General features: G+C 37.7%; 1 protein-coding gene across 1 annotated transcript in view; it reads right to left on the bottom strand.

Annotated features, from left to right (window-relative positions):
• LOC149148681 (uncharacterized) overlaps positions 1-13,967 on the bottom strand; it is a 238,200-nt gene extending 224,233 nt beyond the window's left edge. Inside the window, exon 1 of the mRNA XM_089440117.1 lies at positions 13,717-13,967. Coding sequence (XP_089296243.1) covers positions 13,717-13,869 — 153 coding nt within the window. The 5' untranslated portion in view covers positions 13,870-13,967. The remainder of the gene's footprint in view (positions 1-13,716) is intronic.
• Positions 13,968-22,344: the final 8,377 nt, after the last annotated feature.

The raw sequence follows: 22,344 nt of genomic DNA, 5'->3' as shown, positions 1-22,344 counted from the left end.
AGTTTGATTTTGTAGAGGAGATGACACTTCTGAGCCGAGAGGGATGGAAACTACTCCACCCAGAAACAATTTTATTAAAATAATTAATATTTTTTAATGGGACCCTAAGTCTAAACTTAAGAAATTAAAAATATTAATGGGTATTAATCTAATTGTGGGTGTAACTTCTAGAAGAAGATGAGGATCAAGCTAAAATGATCTTAGCCATTAATTAGCTTTTAATCTGGGCCATTGAATGTCAACGAGAAGATTATTTAAGGAATCTCGAGGGTCATTTGGAAAACAAACCGAGAGATCAAGAGATCAAATTTCTGAAGTGAGAAGTTTTCAAGAGGAAATTCTGATAGAGTAGATTTCTTGCAGTTTAGGGGCAGGGATAGTTGGGTTGGAGTATCTTCTCCAGAGCCTAGGATACGCAGAAGAGAGAGGCAGAGAGACACCAGAGGGGTTGAAGCTGAGCTAGAAGGGCCCACGCAGAGCTTGACGCTGAGCCAGAAGGGCTCACGCAGAGGCAGCTCAGTCACCCATGCAGAAGTCTGATTTTGCAGAGGAAATGACATTTTTGAGTTGGGAGGGCTGGAAATTGGTCTAGAAGGCAAGACGTTTCCCAGTTGAGCTGACATTGAGCCTCAAAGAGCTCCACGCAGTTACTGCGCAGGGGCAGTGTAGTTGTAGCTGGGGACAGTTGATTCAGCTGCCGAAACAGCCAGGATTTGTCAGGTAGAGTGAGGTAATCTCACAATTCTTCTCTGCAGTTGTATTTATCTGTAACTAGATTGTTGGGGGGGCATCCAGAGTTGTATTGAAAAACTACTGCTTAATAATATAAAACCCTCAGAGCTGTTGCACCGATTTTCCCGCATTGGGTTTTTCCGAGGACATTTGTCCAAAAATAAAGGTGTCATTTGTGTTGCATTTTCTTTCTTGATCAGTCTCTTGTTTCCGCATAATATTTAATTAAGTGAAGGCTTCAATGTATGTATTAGGATATTTGTCGTAGGAAACAACAAGTAATTTGTTTAAAGGAATTTAACAAATAGGAGTAATATCATCAATTGTTGCATTAGGGATTCTAGTTGAGAAATTTCCATAGAAGCTTCATTAGATGCTTTTTCGTAGCCCAATCAAACTTGATTATGTTGTTGCACTTGTGGATCTAATGTGACTTCAAAACTGCCTTCCTTTCTTTGGCAACAGAATTAGGCCCTAAAATAGCCCCAAAACTTCAGATTTATTTCTTCTCTTATTCGTTGCCCTAGAAGCACTTTTCTTGCTCTTTTTCGCACTCTTTCTTGCCTCTTTTCTTCGTTGATTTCAGAGATCACTTGATGGTCTAATCGTGAGGTCGGATTGCCCTATATATAGGAGTTTGTCCCTCCTTTTAGGCAGACTTGATCAACTGGTGAGGTTGACTTGACATTTGTGCATAAAAATTCATTTGTTGAGTAGACTTGAAGACGAGACTTGTCTTTGCTTTGGAGGATCATCCTTGACATATTTCTTTGATTCTAATACATAGATTTACATAGTGTAACATGCCCACATGGGTCTTTTATAATTACATTGACTCTTTGACTTTCCTATAGCACTTCAACATGTGCTAGACCTATGCAATGAGCAAGAAACTCATTGTTACAATTTACAAAAATACTATTTCTTTTTCTTTTACAAGTACAAAGATCAAAATTACATTTATGAAGATCGAACCTAGTTACACTTTCTTCAACACTCCCTCTTAACTAGGGAGGTATTCATAAATTATTACAAGGTGTTTGGCAATTTTCAATCTGAAGAATTCATATAAGAGAAATCAGATTGGCAATCCATCTGTTATAGCATCATAGTAACCAACATTGTTTCCACAGCAAGGCCTTGACTGACAACTCTATCTCTCAATAGATCAAAGCACAATGTTGGCAAGACCAATGATTATAGACACCTTCATCATTGTCTCTCAAGGTACATACCAACTTGGGTGTTCACTGAGTATGACCTTCTAGAACTATTTGAGCTTGGGTTCCCAACTCTCAAATAATATCGATCTTCTTGCCTACTCTTCTCTTGGATGCCCTACACATCCTCAAAGAGCATCGAATTCCAGATGATCACCCAATCCTTCATTCTTTCTTCCAAGGTGAAGACAAGAATGTTGTGTCTATATCTCCCTCTCAAATAGGGAAGATATTCCCATTTTTGTGAAGGAATGTACCCAAGCTCCCTCTGACCAAGAACTTGCCCAAGCTCCCTCTCAACTAGGGACTCTCCTTTCCTTCAACAACTTTTTCTTTGTGGGTCATTCAGCTACTTGATCACTTTATTTCCTTGATGTCATAAAATTCAGTTGAGCTTCTTCTTTGTAGGGCATCATCCATCGATCACTTTCCTTCTTGATTTGTCATGTCATTCCTTTCTTCATGGAAAGTGGTCTTCTTGATACATATTTGGAATCTTCGTCATATGGCTACTGCTTTATTCATCATGTTTCTTTCAAGAATTTCCATCCTTCACATGAATGCTAGTTGTACTTATACTTACAACTCTTGTTCCAATAGCTCTGCATGACCCCATCCAAATATTACTCAAAAAAAATCAAAATATAACATTAAGTCAAACAATACCTTTCGAGATGGCTCTTCATCATGACATCTTGTTCGCTTGAATCATCAGCATCCTGCATTTTCACATCTCCAAGGCCTTTCCACATGTCAAGGGTCCTTAGATCTTTTTCTTCCTTTGTCAGAGTTCTCGTGCCTTCTTCTGAGAGATGCCTTCAACAAATCTGTCGAATGTTGATTCCTAATGTCCATGGTGTCCTTCTATCCCTGATCTCTTTATCTCATATGCTTCTATATAAGTTACCTAGTGAACCACCTCATACTCTATATGAGGTCATTTCTCATGTTGACTCTTATCAATGTGTGGACCATGCCTTCGTGCATATCTTCAATGAAAGAGATCTTCCCTGTCCTTGACCATGCTACCAGAGCAATTCCCCATGCTCATTGATACAAATGATGACATGACTTGAAAAACATAGATGCATACATACCTCATCTTATTTCTTTCCTTGATCATCTCAACTTCCTTTGACAGCTTCCTAGATTGAGATTACCTTAATCTATGTTGCTTTGCTACATCTTTCCTTGCCTACATATCATTCTTTCTTGAATTCCCATAAGTGGAATTCTTTATTGAGACATCTGCTTTTCCTTAAAGTCGTGGATCCTCTATCGAAGATTTCACCAGAGGATCCTTGTAGTCCTCATCCTGCAAAATCTCCTTTCTGTTGATGATAGTGGCCTTCTATGATGATTCTTCTTGATTATGATCATTCCTTTATAACGAGGTCATTCAATGGCTACATCCTTCCTACATGAATATATTTATCTAAGTTATCTCTGCATAATGTTCCTATATTCCTAAACATGCCATTTTCATAAATCATGCATTCTATCCTACATCTACATCTTCCTATAATACCCAAAGACTTTAAAGAAGACTTATGTGAAGAAGTTGATCTCAATCATAGTAGAGATTCGGAGGGTCCTCCTCCTTCTACTTCTTATCTTCTTCTTTCACTTCTTTGGTAATGTGAGCTTCTTCCCGTTTTCTCTTATTGTTGTCCTTCTTGAACTTAGGACAATCCCTCTTATAATGTCCATACCCTTAGCAGCCAAAGCATTAGACTTTGGACATATCTCTTTTACCCTTTCTCTATGGACCAAACTTTCCAAATTTCCCATTTCTCTTGGACATAGCAACAAGTATCTGCTCCTTTGATCCCACATCATCTTTGGCTTTGAGTCTAGTCTCCTCAATTTTGCATAGAGACCAAAGTTCATTTAGCAGGGTACCTTCCTTCTTGGCATATATACTTGATGTGAAGTTGCCCCATTCCTCAGGTAATGCATTGAGCACCACAGTTGTCATCTCTCTGTCTGACATGACTTCTCCTAGTTCTTACAGGCTTGCAATTGGTCTCTCATCTCAGAGACCTTCATGAAGTATAGTTCATGAAGTATTCCTTCTTCCTTGGATATCTTCATTTTGTATAGTTCATTGTGCAACGATATCACTTCTCCAGTCGTACTCACTGAGAATAGCTCCACCATCTTATCATAGATTTCTTTATATGTTTCAAGTTTGGACACATAAGGAATGAGAGGGTCCTTGATGTATTCTATCAGAATCCTTTGAGCCCTTGTTCCATCCTTATTAAACGTAACCAGGGCTTGAGTTTGTTCCTTGGCAGGAACAGTGACACTCCCTTTGATGTAGTCCAGAATTTCATTTTCTTTTAGAAGTAGATCAGTCCTATTTTTCCATGCAAGGAAATTAGCAACCCCAACCGATTTGTTGCTTTCCTTGCAAATAGACATTTTGATATTTTCAGAAGAGGACATTAAAATACTTACTTGAGTGTTAGTGATGAGGAGATCTTGTTGCTTCCTTGATGAATGAATTTTTTGCTTCTTGGATCTTGGAGTTCTTCAAGATGCTTCCTTCAAGGTGCCTTGTGATGAATTTGCTTGTTACTGAAAACTTCTCAATGTGTAGATCTAGAGATCTTTAATGATGGGCCGGATCTGAGTACCTTCCTTTGAAGATGATGAGTCTTTGATGTAAACCCTTCTTGGATGAACCTTCTTGTAGATGCATTTGGATGGAAGGCTTTCTTCTTTCTTTGTTCCCAGGCTGGTAGTCCTTCTTGATGGATCTAGGAGAGGAGATGTCCTCTTGTCTTCGATGGATCTGAAACCCTTGCTTGTAGATTTGATGCTTCAACCTTTGTGTGCCCTTGCTTCTTGATCTTGATGCTTCAATCTTCTATGTATTCTTGAGATGCCCTTCCTTCATGTGTTACCTTAGCTCTAATTCCATGTTGAAGAATCTAGGGCATCTAGGATATGGTGAGATTCTTCTGACAGTGATAACTATTTGTGAGTTACTTTTTACTATTTCTTATTAGCACAATCTTCTCTTATTATTATTAGAGCGTGTTCATCTTACTTCATCAAATAGTTACCAAAAACAAAAGAGACAAGAACACAAGATGTTGGCTCTCAGCCAGCGCAAAACCTCTCTCACCTAGAGAGGAAAAACCTTCTGCAAATTTCTCTTGTTGAAGCTTCAATTGACAAATGCCAAACCCTAGACCCTTGACAAGTAGATCCTCCAAGCACAAGACACAATCTCTCTTTCTTTGTCCTTCAATTGATGCCTTCTTCTAGGTTGCACCTTGATATCTTCCTTCACGCTTCTTCCAGCAACTGCAAAAACCCTAGGTCTACTTAGAAACCTCTTCTTTGGTGTCCTCCTTTCCTTCTCTACCTTGATTGGCAATCTTCCTTCTCCTTGATATTTAGAATGAGACCTTCTTTGAGAGATATTTCCAAGTTGGAAGGTTGATCCTCTTACCTATCTACAGAGCTGAATTCTTCGCACGTGTGGTTGATCTAGGGCTTGAAATGATCCCTTTCACTTGCTTCCTTCCTTCGCTTTAGGTGTCCTCTTCTTCGCTAGATATGGAGGCTTCATTAGATGTCTTTTCTTAGCCCAATCAAACTTGATTATGTTGTTGCACTTGTGGATCTGATGTGACTTCAAAACTACCTTCCTTTCTTTGCACATGTGACAGAATTAAGCCCTAAAACAGCCCCAAAACTTCGGATTTCTTTCTTCTCTTCTTCGCTGCCCTAAAAGCACCTTTCTTGCTCTTTCTCGCACCTCTGTCTTGCCTCTTTTCTTCGCTTATTTCAAAGATCACTTGATGGTCTAATGGTGAGGTCGTACTTCCCTTTGTATAGGAGGTTGTCCCTCCTTTTAGGCCGACTTGAAGAGAAGACTTGTCTTTGCTTTGGAGGATCATCCTTTACGTATTTCTTTGACTCTAATACATAAGATTTACATAGTGTAACATGCCCACATGGGTCCTTTATAATTACATTGACTCTTTGACTTTCCTATAGCACTTCAACTTGTGCTACGCCTATGCAATGAGCAAGAAACTCATTGTTACAATTTACAAAAATAATATTTATTTTTCTTTTACAAGTACAAAGATCAAAATTACATTTATGAAGACCGAACCTAGTTACACTTTCTTCAACATTCTACTCTTAGATGTTTCCAAGGAAGGAGTGTGTTTTTCTTGGTTTCCCAATCAGTTAGATGTTTCTGATTTGTGTGCCTTTCTTGGTTGCCCACTTCAAACACTTACCAGGTTTATATTCTAGAGCAGAGGAAGGCAGTAGTAAGCAGGGATGTAAAGTTTGAGGAAGACTTTCCATCTATGAAGTCCCATGAGCCTATTCCGATGACAAACGAAGAGGAGAAAAAAGCTTTGAAGGTTGAAGTCCCATGAGCCTATTCCAATGACAAACGAAGAGGAGCAAAAAGCTTCGAAGGTTGACCTCTCAAGTCATCGATGACTTTCAAATCAATATAGTAGCCTTTAGGTGAAGAAGGGGAGACAATATCCCCCCACTTTTGTCAGTAGATCCCAATGGTTCACTCAAACATTGAGGGATGCTCAAGAGTATGTAGAGGCTCCTAAGAGCACATTTAGAGAGAGAAAACCTCTGAAGAAATTTATAGACTACAACGTAATGATGAGCAACATCATAAATTCCAAGCCTTTCAGCTTTTAGGACGCAGCAAACTAGCAGGTATGGCAAGATGCCATGGTGGAGGAGTACACCTCCATCATGAAAATTGATGTTTAATACATTGTGCAAAGACCAAAAGGGAAGTTTGGAGTGAGTTCCAAGTGGCTCTAGAAGATCAAACATGCAACAAATGGTAGCATTGAGAAGTTCAAAGCAAGGTTTATGGCAAGATGGTTCTCCCCGAAAAAGGGAGTGGAGTATGAAAAGACATGTTAAATTGGCAACTAGGGCCAAACTCCATGTGGGTCGGCTTATTTATGGCAGCTGATATTTTTATTGGATCCCTCTCGTCGAGAGGTGTAGGATTGATCCAAAGATCATCCGATTCCGATAAGTATTTCTGGAGATATGAATTTATTTTGTTTATGTAATTATTATCAAGCCGACCAGCTCTTATGTAGGCTCTAGAAGCCCAAGCGACGTGTCTATTCATCATCCTCGTTGTGGTATAAATAGATGAGGATTTGGAGTCATTAGCACAACACATTCTCGATGTGAACTCCTCCTCTCCACGTCCTGGGTTTTTGGAGAAGGAGAAGACACAAAAGAGAATACGTTGGATGCCCTAGCTGCGGTAGAAAGAGCAGAAATCCATACGCTATAATGAAAGCCATTCACGCTGTAATGGTGACCTTATCCATGCAACCATACGTTGAGATGCATGCCGAAATGAAATTATATATACGCTGCTCGTTGGAAGACCTAGCTACTGTAAATACATATACGCTGTTCATTGAATATACGCTGGTCATATAATTCATGGAGAGCACTCATACGCTGTCTTGAAGCCCACACGCAGTCAATGAAACAATTATGAACTAGCACTCACACGCTGTCCCATACGCATCAATACGCTGTTTATGTCACACGTTGTTCATTCCTGAGTTATATACGCAGTTCATGTAAAGATATGTTGCTCGTGGAAGGAACGCAGATATATATAGAACCTGTTGTTTGGAATGCGGTGATAGATAATCCGCTGTTATATATGGAACGCTACAGCCAAGTTCATGGACAGTCAACGTGATGACTGGAATGTCATTAACATGCATTCAACGCTGTTCATGTTATACACGCTATATATATATATACGCTGTTCAGAAAGGCTGTCATGATGCTATTGGAACACATTCATATATGAACGCAGCTGTATGCAGTCAGATATTGGAATGCAAAAATATATGCTATTGGATAGCAGCTGTATATAGACAGATAATGGATCCTCAGGGATTATATACAGTGTTCATAAAGTGATATTGCCTAGGTATATAAACTTCTGTGACATAGAAATAAGAATGTTGTGTGATCTGGACACATATATATAACGCAGTCTTGGGCAGCAACATGATATTGTGGATGGGCTGTGCAACGAATACATGGAGCATGGGCAGCGCAATGATACATTAGCAGGGGCAGCAGCATGATGATGATGCACATTAGTTTGAGCAGCGTTATGATGGATAAGATCATGGACATGGACAGCAGCATGGTGCAGTATGCAGTAGTGCAACCAAAGGACCAGATGCAACACGATGATAGGTATCAGTTGAAGCAGAGTGTCTTCAACTGATCTCATTGTTATCGAAGATGATCTATGCTTAGATCTAGACAAGTCAAAGTGTTGACTTCTGTTGCAATTGTACTCTCTCTCTCTCTCTCTTTCTCTGCTGAACTTTGAAGATAAAAGAAGATTTGATCAAAGGGTTTCCCCACACATTGTGGGGTTTGTCCCTGGCTCGCGCCATATCTTGTGTCCTCTTGTCTTGGCTTGTCTTCTGCGTTTTATATTTATGTTCTATCTGCAGTTTATCGTAATGCTGATGTGATTGCTAACTGTGAAAATTTAAATAAATTGCTCTAGCATAGAACATACCTAATCTTAACAAGACATTTGCTATAATCACTAGGTAAACTTCCATTAGAGCAATTATGTCCTTAATTTCGTTTATGGGATGGAGGATACATCAAATGGGTGTGAAGACAACCTTCCTTAATGGGATCATTGAGAAATAAATGAACATAGAGCAACCTTCGGCTTTGAGGTAAATGGGAAGCAATTCCATGTTTGTAGGCTTGGGAAAACCTTATATGGACGCAAGTAGGCACGAAGAGCAAGGTATTCTAGATGGGAATATAGAGAGTATGGCTTCACCAAAGTTGATGTAAATCCTAACTTGTATTATATATATGTGGGAACTAATCTACTCGTTTTGATGTTATATGTAGATGACTTATTTCTTCCAAGTGCAAAGAAAGTCATTACGGGTGCAAAGTAGATATGGCAATTGAGTTTGAGATGAAGTACCTTAGCATGATGCGTTACTTCTTGGGTTTGGAGGTTTGGCAAAGACTAAGGGAGATTTTCATTGGGCAAGGTAAGTATGCAGTTGAGACTTTGAAGAGGTTTCGAATGGAGGACTACAAACCTATGGCCACACCCATGATCACAAATCTAAAGAAGCTAAAAGCTACAAATTCAAAGTAGGTGGATCTAACATTGTATGGGTAGTTGATAGGTTCCTTCATGTATTTAGTGAACACTAGGCCAAATATATGTTTTGCAATGAGCACCTTGAGTCCCTGCATGGTGGAGTCAAGGCAAGAGCATTGGGTAGCAACAAAACATGTGTTCAAATATTTGAGGGGCACAACAAAGTATGGTTTGAGATAACTTGGAGATAGAGAAGTGAAGTTGCGAAGGTATTGAGACTCAAATTAGGAAGGTGGTTCAACAAATAGGAAGAGCACCTCAAGGTGCTACTTCATCTTATGATCGACAATAATATCCTACAGGAAGATCCTGTGTGGCACTTAGCTCAACAATGATATAATACATGGAAACTAGTATTGCTAGTTGTGAGGCCATCTTGCTTTGCTAGTTGCAAACCCATCTTGCTTTGCTAGCTATGAACCAATCCCGCTTCACTAGTTATTTGCAATATTGTTTGATCAAGAGTTGGACCCCACAGTCATTTACTATGATAATCAAAGTTGTATCAAACTCTTCGAGAATCCAATGTTTCATGACAAGTCCAAGCACATATAGATAAGGTATCACTTCATATAAAACAAGATTCCAAGGGATGTGGTGAAGCTCCAACATATTCCCACTAATCAATAGGTAATTGATTTAGCCCTTAGCAAAAGGGAAGTCTGAAGCATTCAAATACGAACTTGGATTGTGCAAAATTCCTTCCTCAATATGAGGGGGTGTTCAGAAATGTAGCTCAAGCATAAACTTCTTGCACAAGTTTAATGTGAACATGTAGGAAGTGGTTTGAAACATTTATTTGGAGACCACCTTGGAAAGGTGATCACTAATTCTATCTTGTAATTTCACTTGGAAAAAGAAAGTGAAAGTCTAATTTTTGAAGTCAAGTAGTCTTAAAAATCTAAATAAAATGTTCTAGAAGTTCTACAACATTAGTTACTTGGATTGTGATTTAATCTTTACAATAAATCCCATGATTGAGATAGGTGGCTGCTAGGATTAAACAGATTAGTTGCTCAAATTGAAGGGATTAGTTATATTATCTCAAGGCATAAATAGAACCAGATAGGAAAGGCAGATTACACACATGAGAAGATAGCAAGAGAACTGGAAGAAGACAGAGTATATTCAATAAGAAGAAGAGAAGCAGACGTATAAAGAGACCAACAAGTACCGCAAACAGTACAGTCCATACCACTGTTGTAACAATCCTTTCTTCATGCACAGACCATACACCCTTAGATATGGTCCTATACTAATGTTTGAGGTAATTTTAATGAGCGTACAATCATTGGTTCCAGCAAGCTGTAGAGATCACCTTGTAAGCTTTGATCATTAAAAGTTGATTTAAAGTAGAAATCCCTGTGTATGTATTCTATTTCTTCCACTGTTCATTTTTTCAGCTGTTGTGTGACTGATGCAATGTTCCAAAATATAATTTTCCACTGTTAAATAAATCTATTTTGGGTTATTTGTTGAGAGAATATCATGACAACAGGCACCTAAGTTGAAAAACTTTACACAACAGCCCACTTGTCAAAGTCTCTCTTTTCATTGAGAAGAATTCATCACATTAAGTTGTTGAGCTATGGAGTCGAATTCGAAGACAAGTTGGCTTACAAGTCAAAATATTGAATTGATTTGTTGAGTTGGCTTATTGAGACAAGTCGCCAAGTCAACTTATCAAGTTAAATTGTTGACTCAAGGTTTCGAGTTGTTGAGTCCAAAAGTTGTTTGACCAAGTGATGTTGTCACGTTATCATGTCAACTTATTGAATTAATGTGTCAACTCATGTTTAGTGTCCCACAAGTCAAAGTCTCTCTACATTGAGAAAGTTCATCACATTGAACTGTTCAGTTATTGAGTTGAATTTCCCAGACAAGTTGGCTTAAGAGTCGAGCTATTGAGTAGACCCGTTAAGTTGGCTTATTGAGACAAATTGTAAAGACAGTTTATCAAATTTAGCTGTTGAGTCAAGGTTTTGACTCTGAGTTGTCAAAGTCAAAATTTGTTTGACTAAGTAGAATTGTCAAAGTCAACTTATCTAGTCAATGATGTTAAGTTATTGAGTCAACGTGTCAGGTCACATAGGACGTCCCACTGGTTCATCACATTGAATTATTGAGCTATTGAGTCAAATTCCCAAGACGAATTGGCTTACAAGCAGGGTTGGAATTTGACGGGGTGAAATGCTTGAAATGGGACATTTCGACGGGCAAATACAGTTTAAAGTTATAATTATCTGTCATAAAATACAAGCAAATGATGAAATCGAAAAAATGACCGGTGAATCTGATGTAAAACTCCATCCCTGCTTACAAGTCATGGAGTCGACTTGTTGAGTTGGCTTATTGAGATGGCTTATTGAGAATTTGAGACAAGATGTCAAGTCAACTGATCAAGTTGAATTGTTGAGTCAAGGTTTTGAGTTGTCAAGTCAAAAGTATTTGACTAAATAGAGTTGTCAAGTCCTATTATCAAGTCAATTGTGTTCAATCCGTCGAGAAATAGACTAGCTAAATGTGGATTTGACACACGGTGAAAAAAAAACTGTTTCAATTCCAAGATTCTTAATGGAAAAGATTCATTAGTTATGCCATAGTTCAGAGAAAAAAATACATACATGCTCAAATGAAGCCCTAGATAAAATGAAATTCAACTATAAATGGGAGTATAGAGAAGCTTCCAACTCAGTATCATACTGAGTCAATCTTTCCAACCAAGTATCCTACTGAAATGCAGCCAAAACAGATCAGACTAAGTGGGGCAAGTAATAGAGTTTCGCAAAGTTCTAGTGAAGCTAAGATTTCATTCAACATTGCCGAGTAAAAGGACTACTCTGTGTTTGGACCCACAAAAAAATTGAAATTCTCCATGCAAGGGCATTTCTTTATCATGGTTAATAGCATGTGTTTTTTCCTAAAAGATCACAGATTAAGCACGTGTTTTTTCCTAAAAGATCACAGATTATCTAGAGGCGTAAAGTATGTAAATCACAATCACCCTGCACGGAGGTGGGTCCCTCATCCCACAAACAACTTATCCAATCGGTTCTCTTTGCCGGTGGATCCCTCATACATCCACCAATCGGTTCTCTTTGCAGGTAGATCCCTCATCCCGCAAACAACGTATCTCACTCACGCACCAAACAGTTCTCTTTATCATGGCTAAGAGCATGTGTTTTTTCTAAGAGGTCACAGATTATCAGAAATTTTTTTCTAAGAGGTCACAGATTATCAGAAAGGTGAAAGATAGAGTATGCAAATCCGTGGAGGTGAGTTTCTTGTCCCACAAATAAGGTGTGTCATGCATCAACAGGTTTCAGTTTCTGTGAACTTAAAACTTGACACAGCATGTTTCAGTTTCTGTGACCTTCAAACTTGACACAGCATGTTTATGTGTCTTATGCACCAATCGGTTATCGGTTTTGGTTTCTGTGACCTTAAAACTAGATGACACCAATCAGTTTTGGTTTCTGTGACCTTAAAACTAGATAACACAGTAAATGTTTATGTGTTTATGTTTCATAAGAGGTCCGTCCAAATCCAAAGAGGTAGAGTATGCATATCTGAGGTTGGTTCAAATTCATAGGGGGTTAACACAGCATATGTTTATGTGTTTATGTTTCCTAAGAGGTCAGTCCAAATCCAAAGAGGTAGAATATGCATACCTGAGGGTTGGTTCAAATTCATAGGGGTAGAGTATGCGTGACTTTAAAAACTAACGACACACCATGTGTTTCATATCTGAGGGTTGGTTCAAATTCATAGGGGTAGAGTATGCGTGACTTTAAAAAGTAACGACACACCATGTGTTTCTTCATAAGAGATAAGAGTATGCATGATTGAGAATGGATTAACACATTGTGTTTCTTCATATTTTTCTTCATAAGAGATAAGAGTATGCATGATTGAGAATGGTTCAAATCCATGGGGTAGACTATGCATGACTGAGATTGAGATTGATTCAAAGTATGCATGACTGAGATTGGTTCAAATCCATAAGGGTAGAGTACCTGAAGTTAAATCCCTAAAATCCCTAGGTGTAGAGAGTATGATAGAGTATGCATGCCTGAGTATGATAGAGTATACCTGGCTTTGTAGACTGTCCATCTCACAAACTAGATGTGTCATTCAGCAATTGCTTAGATTATTAGTATTATTATTTTTATAAAATACTTTTAGTGAAGAGGGTTATTATTATTATAAAATACTTTTACTGGAGAGAGAAGCCTGCAATCTAGTTCAATATTTCACCTACCTTCTTATAGATAAGGTCGGTGTTAGAGACCTTCCTGCCCTCTAGATTCTAGAACGCCATACTAAGATAGTATGTATATATAAATCCGTAACTGGATTCAGTGTTGACAGAATATAGTCACTTCATCTATATATGGTTTGGAAAATCAATAGAAATTACCCTTTTATCCAATGCTGCTGCATTTACTTCATGGAGATTCCTTTAAGAAAAAAGAAATGTGCATGCTAATCTGATTGTTGGGATAAGATGAAAGAAATGTGCATGCTAATCTGATTATTGGGATAAGAAGAGCTCACAGGCATGACACCCTCGAACTGCTTGGCGGAGACCATCTTGGCGATTCTGAGACTGCCTTTGCCGATGGGCTGCTTGCAAGTCTTGCAGGAAGAACGGGAAGATTTGGCATATTCAACCTTCCATGGTTTGCTGGTGGTATTTGGGTTCTCCATTATCAAGATTATTCCTTTTCGTCACTCACCCACCCAGTTCCACAGCAGGAAGGAATAGAAGACCAGCATTCCGCTCGATTATTTGGTTCAAATAGACGAAGAAAAGCAGGGAGGTAAAGGTGGCATTGCGCTCCCATAACTACTTACCTGTTGCGTGTTACCCAAGTTGTCTAGGTGTCAAGGTACGTGGCAATTTACCTAAACAATTTATGATTAAACTATATTGGCCATAGAAATAGATCCACCAAAAAGGAAGATGGGATCGCAGTACTCATTCACTTTGATTTATTTTGTACGGATACTCATATTGGCCATAGAAACTGATCCACCAAAAAGGAGCTGGGGTCGCAGTACTCATTCACTTTGATTTAACTAATCCGGATACTCATTCCATTTGATTTTTTTGTAAACAGTACAAATTTTGTTGACGGGACCATGAGAAAGAGGCTCGGCGGTTTAACAGGATTTCTTTTAAACAACGAAGTTACATTTTGATTTTAAAAATGGTTGGAAATATCAGAGAAAAATATAAATATCGAACTTTGTTTATCTTTTTTCTCCAATATAATATTGAAATCGCTCAACAATTTTAAAATATAATTATTTGAAATAATAAATATTTATTTGGTCTATTTTTTCATCTAGTCTTGATGATGAACCACATTGGTTAGTTTCAAAAAGTTCCCCTAAAAATTTCTTTTATGTGATTTCCACTAAACTTTGCTTAATTCATTATAGATCAAAAAAAAACTTGAATACAAAAACATTTATATATTTAAATTTTTATATATTTATAAATATATGTAGATTTAATTATTTATTATAAATAAGCAAGTTAAAAATTTATATATTAAGTAAAATTTTCGTTATTAAATTTATTCGAAATTATTATATATTTTTATTATATATATATATAATTATTAAAATATATATATAATCTAAAATAAAATCATAAATTTTTACAATCCAAAACATATATAATCTAAAATAAAATCATAATTTTTTACAATCCCCACACTTTTACGCAGGGGCTTACACGAAGCTTGCAACAGCAACACAGTTGCTAGGCCTTGTTGAGTCTCTTCTCTACCTTTGCCACTTACTCTGACTTACACGAACCCATACATGAAGCCACACACGAACTTACTAGCACATTTCTCGCTCTGTCGACCTTTTTCAACGGCTTCCTCGCCTTACACGATCTAGCGTCCCTTCTGTGCGTTGGCGAACCTTTGGCTTACTTCAATACAGAGTAACACAAGTAGATACTACCTCAACAAATCATTTATATTGCACAAGCACTCAGATGCGGAATCAAGATAACACTCTTTTATATTATTTCAGAAATGGATTACAATAGATTACAATCTGTTCAATCCTGAGATAGACTGTGTTTGCTTTTACCAGACTTTTGCTACTCAACAAGGAGATAGCTTACTGGAGGCTACCTGGCGAGATCACAGACTCAGTCTTTAAACATCAATACTCATATAAACAGAGTCTCTAAAGATCTGGCCACTTTAGGTTCTCACCTGTGTCGAACACACAAATGCGCAGGCTTCTCAGATCACCTAAGACTTTTGAGATCTCTTTGTGATGCAAGCAGATCAGACAGTACTCCGCAGTTGCAAATAGGAAAATCTCTCGACTCTTAAAAATCAAAACCCCTAACTCCCCCCTCTTGTATGAGCCTTACCCCTTTCTTATATTGGAAAAGGAGGGGACAATCATCCGACCATCGGGTAGACAAACTTAGTATGAAATATTCTGTCAGTAGATGAGATGTGGCTCAAAGCGCACCAAAGGTCGGAGAAGTGCTCCGAGTCTCATGACTAAAGAATCTTTGTACTACATTTACCTAATGAAAGCATAAACTTTACATAGTGGATGCTTTTTGAGCAGTAAAGCCCACTAGAAAACTGGTCACATTCAGTCTGTGACTAGACATCATAATTACATTGTGGATGCTTTTCGGAAAAGCCCACGAGAACCAATTATGTATTGGGACTACCAAGAGGTGTAATCCCTGGAAAGCGGATTCTAGGATATATGATCCCATCCCATGCTTTAGTATAGATTCGTCGAACGATCATGGGTTTATGGAGTGCATATTGATGTTTTATTTTAGTCATGACTAGCCATTCATCATGCCTAGCCATGAATTGTTGTAAAGTTGCATGGTCAGGATATTGAAATAAATTTCTGACCTTTTTACATGGTATATGGAAACAGTCTGCAATATTTCTTTCAAAACATTTTTCACATTGCATTTGGAAGTAGCTTTCATAGTAGACTGGATCAATTGCAGTTCTATTTATTCCATAATCTTTCCACCAATCTCTTAACCATTCTTCTTGTTGATTTCTTTGCATGCTTCCTGTGGATCCAAATTTAAGCTTTGTATAATGAATTTCATCTTTTCCATCGACATTAAAATGTCCCACCATAATTTCTTGTATCCAAAAAAATTAAAAATGGTATCTGGAAAAATGAGATTTGGATCATTTTTTGGCCAGAGTGCAGCATTATTTCTCATGATTGGCCAATTTGTATTTCTGGTTCTGTTAATCGAGAAAAATCTATGAAAGATTTTTCTTTTGTCTCCTCCTTCTAGCCATACCATTGCAATGTCATGGAAAGCATATTGTAATGCTTCTTTAGCTTGGTGAGCTGCGGCCATACTGCTGTTGTACACCATATCATGTATCCACTGATTTCCTTTCGGAAATACTCTTCTTTCAGGAACAAGGTGTAGAATGTCAATGTGTGGCTGTAAGTCTGCATCTAAAACCTTTGTATTTCTGAGCTACCATGTAGGTTTCCAATTATTTTTATATTCATCCCAACTTTGATCTTCGTTGATTGTTCTCAAAACTTCTTGTTGCTGAGCTGGGTCCCATTCTGTCACAATGATCATCACATGTTCTTGATGCTGGTTCTGAATATGTTCTCTGCTGAGAAAGTCTGGCAGACAATTTTCATCTCCTTTTATATGCTCAACCTCAAAATCGAAGTTAGCAAAGAGAGCTTGCCATCTTGCGAATTTTGCTTCTCCTGGCTTTTTGATGTCTTTGGTTAAGACTTTTTTGAGAGCTGATGCATCTGTTCTGAGAAGAAATGGCTTATTGACAAGATGTATTTCAAATTTATCTATACAATTCCATGCTGCCTTAACTTCTTTTTCTATAGTAGAGTAGTTTATTTTACCAGGATTCCATGTACCTGAAACAAATTGTACAATTTGCTCTTCATTATTTTTCTTTTGCTTTAGGGTTCCCCCCCATCCGATGTTACTAGCGTCGGATTCAACAATCTTATATGCTTCATCATCGGAGATGTGCAAAATAAGAAGGGATTTAATATTTTTCACTGCTCTGGTGTGTGCTTCAGTCCAAGGTTTTGGATTCCTTCTAAGACGCTGATTTAACAAACTTCTATCTTTAGCACAATCTTTTGTAGAAATTATTGACATAGTTTAAGCATCCAAGGACTCTTTGGAGCTGCGTCTTATCTGTAATAACATCTGGAAATTTGCTAGAAAATTCCAGAGCATGTTTTTGTAGAGAAATTTGGCCATTAAAAATTGTATGACCAAGAAACTTAATTGAAGTTTGAAAGACTTCAATTTTCTTTTTGCTGAGAACAAGACCATTTCTTTTAATGGTATTTACAAAAATCTGTATGTGCCTAAAATGGTCCTAGGCATTCTCTGAGAAGATAAGAATATCATCAATATAAACAATTAACCAGTCAAAGAAGGGTTTAAAAATAGAATCCATCACCTTTTGGAACTTGGATGGTGCATGTTTGAGTCCAAAAGGCATCACATTCCACTCATAGTGCCCTGCTGGCACACTGAAGGCAGTCTTGAATTTATCTCCTTGTGAAAGTGCAATTTGCCAAAATCCTGACTTTAAATCAAATTTTGAGAATACTTTAGCACCTGCAATCCTACTAATAAGATCCCTTTATGAGGGATTGGGTAGGTTTTGTCAGCTAAAACAAAGTTCAGAGGTTTATAATTGATTACCAGTCTGGGGATTCCTCTTATTTGTTCAGCCCTTTTGTTTACATAGAATCCATAACAATTCCGGGGGCTATCAAATTCTTTGATTAGTTTTTTCTCCAAAAGCCTTTGTATTTCCTTCTCACAGAGATCACAGTACTCCTTATTCATTGGTATGGCTTTGCTTTTGCAAGGCCTTCCTGTATATTCTGCCTTGTATGGAAGTTCTACTGAATACTGTTTTCGATGCTAGAAAGCATTTGGCTCTTCAGCACAGCATTCTTCTTCAATCTGTTGTTTAATCTCAACGATTTTCTTCTGGTTAGCTGGATGCTTTAGCTGTTGTGAAACTTGAATAGTGGATTTTAGATCTTTAAGATATAGCAATTTTGACTCAGCTTTATCCAACTCCTTCATGGCTTGTACCATTGTTGAGACTCTGGGATTTGAGATGTAAGGCATCTCGATCCTTTTAGGAATGCCATTGGATGTTGGAAGTGTGATGAAATATCTGCCTCTATTTTTCTTCAACCTGATTGACCCATGGGGTTCTACTGCTGCCAGAAAAATATTTCCTAAAATGCAGTCTACTAGGATGTCACCTACTGCAAATTTTAACTTTGTACAATGATTATCAAAACAGATTGAAGCCTTGGGTACTTCATAGTTGAGTGTTTTGCTGCCCAAACCAATCACTTTTCTTTGTGCACACATCCAATATTTAGCTGGAATTACTTTGGTGCTTAAGATATTGACATCTGCTCCTGAATCAATGAGAGCAGTTAGACAAAACATTTCTCCCTGAATGCATATGTTCACCTGTACATGGTGGTGTTGATACTCTATTACAAGTATCCTCATTTCTTGAAAACCAACAGAAGGATCCTTTTTCCCCTCAAATATCTGAACATTTGATTCATGGAATTCTGGTGGATCATATTCTTCAAATGGATCTACTGCAATATTTTGTTTTCCCTTTTCTAACCTTTCAACCTGAATCTTTAGTGCATAAATTTTAGATTTAAGGTTATGAATTTCTTTACTTACCTCCCCCAAGGTAAGTGCATGAACCTTGTCTTGTTGTTTTTGCCTTTGAAAAGATTTTGCATTGCGTTCAAATGAGGTGTCAATGAATGGGGGCTTCTTTGAAGCTCCTTTACTATGGTTGGAAGATTTAAGGTGGTCCATAAATGCTTTATTAAGACAAGTTTTCATCTCTCCATCTTCCATTGCTCTTATTTGTGAGTCTTAGGGACATACCTGTACTATCCTTTTCTTTGTTGCTTCCTAGGCCTGGAAGTTAGGCCTTTTTTCTGTAATGGTGCTTGGTTGTATTGTTTATTTCTTTTTTAGCTCTTCTCTTGATCTTTCTTCTTCTGACTAATGGGTCATCAATGGATAATCCATATTTGTTGCAAATGGATTTACTGTCTGGGAGTTTAGACAGTTTTTCAAGAGATTTGTTAACCTTTGAGCTAGTGCATAAGCTAACCAAAGCTTTTGTTATATTAGAATAAATTTGTCCCCATGTGTAAGATTCAAATGGCATTTGAAAAATTTCTTGTAGGTGAATGTAATCAACAAACCTTGAAGGTAAGGTTGCTAGATATACCTGCTTCCAGAGAAGGTTCTTTGAGTCTTTTACCTCATAAATGTGTTGCATCCAGTCTTGATGGAAATCTTCAAACTGGGACATCTTATTGCACTTTAAGTTCATTAGGATGACTTCATGTTTATCAGCCATCTCTGCTTCTGATCCACACCAGTGCTCTACAATCATGGAGGTTAATGCTCCAATCATGTTATTCTGAACAATCCCATCAGAATTGTGTATAATATTTCCTTGCTCATCTTTGAGCAATTGTTCTTCCATCTTGGCTACTAAGTCTGGAGAAGACTCAGTCTCCCACCAGCGTAATAGTGTCCTTGTGAAGCATTGGATTATTGTTTTATAGGCTTCTATTTCATTTTTCCCTCTCAAGCACATGAGCTTATATTCAGTGAACATCATGTCCACCATCTGCCTGATTTGACCAACACTAAGGTTGTCAATGTTCCATTCTTTATGAGAATCGGGAAAGAATGTGTGAGAATCTGGGAGCTTGCCTTTGCCTCTTAGATCTGGAGTAGAGTATTTGTTGTACTAGCTTGCCAAGGGCTCGTATATTGGAAGTACCTCTGCTTCCTTTTCTTCTTCTTTGAATAGAGATGCCAAGGAAATGTGTTCCTTTGAACTAGAGGCTTCAGTTTTATCTTTCTGTGTAGGTGCAACTTCTTTAGGAAATAAATGGGGAAACCTATAAACAGGCTTGATAGGATCTTGTATTTTTACACTTCTTTCGTACATAAAAGAGGATGGAAGTTCTGGTTTATGTTCTTTTGATAAAGACATTTTATCAACTTTTCCTGCCAGCTCAGTTATTTTTCCTGAAGTAGAATCAATGTGTTCTACAAATTTCTCTTCTACATTTTCTAGTTTCATCAAAGATTCTCTGACATAACCTCTTACCACTGTTGTGGAATATTGTACATCATTCAAAGATTTATTTATATCATTAATAGAAACTTGAACAGTATTGAACTGTTCCTTAACTTCTGCAGATTTGGCTATATTCATCTCTAGCCCTGTGACAGCTGTGTTAGTCCAGTTTAGTTGTTTGCTGGTTTTTTGTATTCTACCATCAATGCCTAAAGCATTGTCATCTTTTAATACTAGTGGAATGGCATTAGCAGAATTCTGGCCTTCTCCTATGACTATTCCTTTGTAAGGAGGGAATGTGGTTGGAGTTTCAACCTTGTCACCATTTAATGCTGACCATAAGTGTTTGGATGATGTAGTTGCAGTGGAATCAGTCATCATGATTATTTTTGACTGTTTCTTCTGCATCCATGAATAGAATGAAATCCAAGTATTGGTGTCTCCCATGAACTGTTTCCATTCTTGAGACAGCCTGATCTTATCTTCAACTAAATGACTTAGACCAAATTCTTCAGCCTTTGGATGGGTAAAAATATCTCAATTTAACATAGCCTTCATCCATTGAGCACCAATTTTGTGCTTTGGACAGCCATCCATTAAAGTAAAAAATTTCTGCATTTCCATGACTGTAGGCTTCTTACAGTCATTTGGTATTTTGCCAAATCTTGAATCTGGAATTAAACCATTTGCTTGCTCTAAGTATCCTAGCCCATATCTAGGCTTTGCTGGCCTCATGGTGCTAAAGATTGTTGTTAACCTTGGATCTTCATTTTCTAAAGTGGTTATTTCATGCATCATCAGGATATGCTCAGACTCATGGGGAAATGGTATGTCTGAACATTTAGGGTTTGGACAAGGATTTACAGAAGTAGAAGGTGGAGCTTCTCCTGTCCTAGGATGATGATTCTCATGCATGACCATTTCAGCAAGATGGCTAAGATTTACAGAGCAATGGCATTCTGGACATTTTACTTCAAGTGAAGAAAAATTTACTATTTGTGCAAACTCAAATAATGAAATATGTTTACAAGAATTTGAACTGGAGCTAGAGCAAGCTGTATCTACAAGCTCAGGATTTCTGTACAATGGTGAACTTCTGCACATCTGATCTATTCTTCTTCTATCAATAGTTGATCTTCGAGGGAAGGAAAGAATAGAAGAAGAGGGTTCTTCTCTAATGTCAATAGAAGTAATTTTCTTTATGGCAGGAGGCTTGGGATTGGATACCACCCAGTGTTCTAGGAAAGTAAGATCTTCCCATCTTATAGTTTGGTGTTCAATCTTTTGATTTCGAGAATCTGTTAACACCACTACACTTGCTTTTGACTCTTTGCTAGGGGCATGTAAGACTGCAGGATAAAGGGTGTTTGTATGACGAAATCAACCTCTGGTTTGTATGGCAATATTGTGTCTCTTTTTGGCCATGTCAAATCCAGTTGTCTGAATTTGAAGCTGAAGAATACTTTCAATTGTTTCATCGAAAACATATACAGAGAAATTAGGATAACAATCAAAATAGACAGGGCCATTGGACAGAGGAGCTACAATCCCACCTATCAATGAGTCAGTGTATTTGTTATGGGTCAAATCTCGAACAGTGGCTAAGACAAATGTGTTTAGACCCTGATGCGTTAAAGCATGAATCCCAATGCGTATGCATCCCAAATGAAGATACTGAGTTTTTAGTCTTTCTGCCTCGGCCTGGAGTTGTTTGGAATTTCAAAGAGGAATCAATTGTACACAATCGGAGTTCTCTTGAATTTGACTTATGGATTCCTTAATAGGAATTCTAGTTGCAGCTTTTAAATGAAAAGTAGACAGGTCTGAGTAAACTTTAGATGCATTTATTCTGGGTAGCTGCCATCTAGCAGAGGGTTGTATCTCTTCATATTCTAATTCAGCAGAATTTAAAACACGGCTAGATGCCGATGCGAACATATTCCTAGGGGGATTATCTTGAACAGATGATTCTTTTTCTTCTATTTCGCGA

This window comes from Pinus tabuliformis, chromosome 9, assembly GCF_031772625.1.
Source record: "Pinus tabuliformis cultivar Carrire ecotype Pingquan chromosome 9, CPIR1, whole genome shotgun sequence".
NCBI classification, from domain to species: Eukaryota; Viridiplantae; Streptophyta; class Pinopsida; order Pinales; family Pinaceae; genus Pinus; species Pinus tabuliformis.
The sequence above is the reverse complement of the archived record's forward strand: the minus strand, read 5'-3'. Positions and strand labels throughout refer to the sequence as shown.